At 41.0% G+C, this 5,014-nt stretch overlaps 1 protein-coding gene across 1 annotated transcript; it reads right to left on the bottom strand.

Moving 5' to 3' along the window:
• Nucleotides 1–669: 669 nt before the first annotated feature.
• Nucleotides 670–1,575, bottom strand: LOC309558350 (taste receptor type 2 member 40-like; the record flags this gene model as incomplete). The annotated part of the gene is made up of 1 exon (XM_082261417.1): nucleotides 670–1,575. The coding sequence occupies one exon, from the start codon at nucleotides 1,573–1,575 to the stop codon at nucleotides 670–672; it is 906 nt and encodes a 301-aa protein (XP_082117543.1).
• Between the last annotated feature and the right edge of the window lie 3,439 nt (nucleotides 1,576–5,014).

The raw sequence follows: 5,014 nt of genomic DNA on the forward strand, positions 1-5,014 counted from the left end.
AGTGTGTGGTTGGATGTATCTGTGGTGGAGGCTGCGCACTGCGTGGTCCATGAAGTGATTCATTTTGGGTCACATCTTCACAGTTTCTGGAACTCTCATTTTCCAATTTAATTGTAGCGCTGCACTATTTGTATTTTATATTGATCTGGGGTGTTGTATATTTTACCTTGAGTGTTCAGCCGCTATTGCTTTACTATAAGAAATGTTTAGGTATTTGCGCTGGTTTTTTCTATTAATTGTGATTTTTTAGAGCAAGTCTATGAAAAAAAATAAAATATATATATATTGATTCTAAAGTAGTAAAAAAGTGTGTATGTATGAAATATGGTGGATGATTGAACTATGAGAAAAATATACCAAGGAGGACATTTCAGGGGAACATTGAACAATGAAGGCATTCGATAAAGACATGATATCAAGATACTGAAACATTGTAGATGTTGAAAACCAGAAATATCAGGGAGATGTCTAGTAGATTTCCAAAGAGATTGAAGAGAACCAACAAGGCAGGACCAGTCTCACACTCACACAAATATTTTAAACATGTTGGGGGGATATAATAACCCTTCTACACTCCATCTGACACTAAGATGATCTCTATCACACTGATTTCTATTCAAAAAGATTATTGTTAATATTTAGACATTGACGTTAAGGACCCTCTACATTTTAAGTCTCTGTGTTCCTCCAGCTTTTTATCCAGAATCTTCTCAGAATGATCCTTCTCAGCTTGTTTCTGGCCTGGAAGATGATGGCGGCCTCAGCCGATGGAGATAATAATTGTAAGTTAAAACTGGCTGTTAACAGTACTGAATTTTGTTGAAACAAAATCACTCGAGACATGCAGAATATGGTGAAAATGAGAAGTAAGAAGAAGATTGTCCTCAGTGCAGTGACATGAGCCTGAAGATTTGGACGTGTTGATCCAGAGTCGTTATTCTTCACCCTCCAGACGTGTCTGAGCAGAAAGGAGAAAGTGAGGACCAGGCACAGAAGACTGAGGAAGAATGGCAGAATGGAGCCTAGGGTGTTTGAGGGCACAAAATAGGAAATCAATTCACGGAAACCAATAACAGAGGCTCCTGTACTGTTCTCAGAAGACTGGAGAGGACTTTCTTCAAACACAATCCAGATGCCCGGAACACTCACAATGAACATTCCAAGTGCTGTCAGGAATAGAAGCTGAGTCAGGAAATTTGACACAATTCTCTTTAACCAGATGAAGAACCCATAGCTGAGATTGGTGATGCTGGTACAGTAATGAGCCGAGAGCCAGAAGGTCAACCAGAAGTTGTAGTAGGTTAGGAAGTAACCAGATGTGTTTATAAACACAAATACTTGTCTAATGAAAAATATTTCCAGAGAAAAGACAAATAACATTCCCTCTATACTCAGCAGACACTGGAGGAGAATATTCACAATTCCCTTAGCCAGAAAGATCACATCGGTGGGACTCAACTTCCCTTTCTTTCTGATGCTGTCCAGGTTACCCATCACAATACAAGTGTTAGAAGAGATTGCCAAGCCGAGTCCCAAGACTGAAGAAACTAAAATAGATAAAACGTATGGAGGCATCACGTTGAGGTTTGGTGTGAGCTCTGGACAGAGATGACGGGACACGTCCAGTGATAGCAGACAGAATGATATATTTAGAGATGGAAATATGGAAAAAGTCTTCAGAGATTCGTCTCATGATCGACTTTGCATAAATGTGGTGAATTTTATTTTAATGCCAACATCAGCTTAGAGCAACCCGTGTAACACAATTTCCAAAAATTCTCCATTATACCAGTGTACTTTTCCACTTCAGGACTGGCAGCTGTTTGTCTCTTCTTAACCATTACATACACTCAGCACCATGACTATCAATGAGGGACAGAAAATGCTTTCTATTGGGGGGGGGGGGTTATTAAATAAAAATAAGCATTTAATTTTATATTTTTTTATAACTTTATTTCTAAGTCATTGTAAAATAAATGTGCAAAAATACAAATAAACAAAAACCAGTTCTCCAGCTGACTTTTTTTTAAAGAAAAAGGAGCAAAACATTTGCCTCCAGGTTTTGCACAGGTGTCACAAACAGTCCTATATTTTGCTATCTATATATATATACACATACTATATTTTATATATATATTGTAAGGGGTTGGCTCGGTAGCGGGTGTGGGTGACCCCTTGGGTGGGTTCGTTACACAGAGAGACAGCCGAGGAGTGGTTGAAAACAACGGTCTATGGTTTATTCTTCCATTTTGCTGGAAACAAGTGCAAGCATCCAAACAGCATAAATCAAACAAACATAAAATAAACCCTGGCCACTTGGGGCGTCTACCTTCACAACACAGGAACCTACCTATGGAGTCTGTCCCAACCTACTGCTGGGCAGACACTGCTGGTCATACAGCAGAAAACCAATAGTCCATTTTTTTTTCTTTTCACACAGAAAAAATAAACACCACCTCACCTTCAGAAGTCTCTCAGCTCACTGCTCTCCTTAACGCACAAAGCCTCAAGATGCAGCAATCAGTAGTCATCCTCTAGATAACTTATAGAGGCCTTAATTTCCTCATTCTGAATAGCTGAAGCTTTCCAACGTCCTTAAACCTTTCTGGCTACCTCCGCAGCCAACACCTGATAGTAATTGGTGAATTGTCTAAACAAGGCAGAAATGTATCTCCCGTCTGTGACAACACCCACAGGTTTACCTGACTTCCATAATATATATATATATATATATATATATATTTATATACAGTATATATATATATATATATATATATATATATATATATATATATACACTGATCAGCCGTAACATTATGACCACCCACCTAATATTTAGTATGACACCCTTTTGCTAAAACAGCCCTGACCCATTGAGGTACGGACACGAGAGTAACATCCACATGAATGGCAGGACCCAAAGTTTTCCAGCAGAAGATTGCCCAAAGCATTACACTGCCCCTGCCAACTTTTCTTCTAATACCGCATCATGGTTCCGTCTCTTTCCTCAGGTAAGTGATGCACCCGGCCATCCACATGATGTAAAAGAAAACGTGATTCATCAGACCAGGCCACCTTCTTCCATTGTAGAAGCTTTTGGCTTTGTACATGGATCCACATGGGCTTCACACCCCCATACACAACAAACAGCGATACCCTTTTTTCTGCTTTCACCACATCAACTTCATGGACAACATGTTCACTTGCTGCCTAATATATTCCACCAACTTTCAGATATCATTGTATCATTGTAACAAGATATTCCCGAATCCCTGTCCTTGGTCATAATGTTATGGCTGATTGGTGTGTCTATATATATATATATATATATATATATATAGTAGAGAGTCAGTCTGGAGCAGGGTTAAGAGAGGGTTTATTGAAGAGGGCAGATACTTTCCCTTCATACCTTCTGTTCAGTCAGTCTGAAAGTGTCAGTGGAGCTGTATTCTAGCAGCAAGAGAGACATCTGCATGCTGTCTGAAGGCTCTACTTGTGGATTGTGACCTGCTGGGTAGAGATGGACGAACATCGGCCGGGGCGGTTCGCGAACGTCAGCCGCAAATTTTCTCAAAAGTCCACGAACCGCAAGTTTGCGGCGGGCCCCATTGACTTTAATGGGAGGCGAACTTTAAAAACCTTTAAGTCATATTTGCAGCCACAAAAGATGTACTAGCTGTGCACAAATAGTCCCACCACATGGACAATGTCATAACAGAAGTATTACAATTGGAAAAGTTGCCCTAAAATTTTTTTTTTTTTTTTAATACAGCAAAAAATATATTTTTTTTTTCATTAATCAGCCAGAACTGACAGCAGCCGGTAAATACATGTCTAATACATATAGGGTCCATTCACACATCTGTAAAATGGGTCCGCATCCATTCCACAATTTGGCGGAACCTTTACAGACTCATTGATTTTCAATTCCAGTCTGAAAAATTAGGCATTCACAGGATACAGAAGTAAGTGTCGGCCATTCCAGGCCCCAAAAATTATCCCACATGCGTTTACCTGACAGCTAAGAACGTAGTATTCTGTGGCTGAAGGTACATTAGGCATTCACAGTATACAGAAGTAAGTGTCGGCCTGTATAGGCCCCAAAAATTAGCCCACATGGGTTTAACAGACAGCAAAGAATGTTGTGTATTTGATGGCTGAAGGTACATTAGGCATTCAAAGGATACAGAAGTAAGTGTCGGCCAGTATTGGCCCCAAAAATTAGCCCACATGGGTTTACCTGACAGCTAAGAATGCTGTATTCTTTGGCTGAAGGTACATTAGGCATTCACAGGATACAGAAGTAAGTGTCGGCCTGTATAGGCCCCAAAAATTAGCTCACATGAGTTTAACTGACAACAAAGAACGTAGTGTATTTGATGGCTGGAGGTAAATTAGACATTGACAGAAAAAATAATTGTCGGCCCTGAATGGCCCCAAAAATTTGCCATTCAATGGACATGAAATGCCTTTTATGCCGCTGTATGTAGCGAAGACAAGGACCAGGAATTGCTGTGGGTGGATGGCGGTCTGTCGGATATTTGTGGCCTGGCATGAGGAATTTCAATGAAACATGGTCTACTGATCACATGTGTTGAATTCCTCAGAGATCCATGCCTCATTAATTTTTATAAATGTGAGGTAGTCTACACTGTCATGAGCTAGGCGAGTGCGCTTATCGGTCACGATCCCCCCTGCTGCGCTGAACGTCCTTTCGGACAGGACACTGGACAGGGGGCAAGCCAACATTTCCATTGCAAATTGTGCAAGCTCTGGCCAGAGGTCAAGCCTGCCCACCCAGTAGTCCAGGGGTTCATCACTCCTCAGAGCGTCCACATCGGCCGTTAACACGATGTAGTCGGACACCTGTCGGTCTAGACGTTCCTTGTTGCTGGATCCGGAGTACAGCTGTCGAGGGTTTGGCTGAAAGAAGGATCTCATATCTGAAGTGACCAACACATCTTCAAACCGCCCTCTTCTTGCAGGTGCTGTTGGATTGCTACCCGCAACTGAC

Source organism: Pelophylax lessonae (genome assembly GCF_965119305.1).
Source record: "Pelophylax lessonae genome assembly, chromosome: 6".
Taxonomy (NCBI): Eukaryota; Metazoa; Chordata; class Amphibia; order Anura; family Ranidae; genus Pelophylax; species Pelophylax lessonae.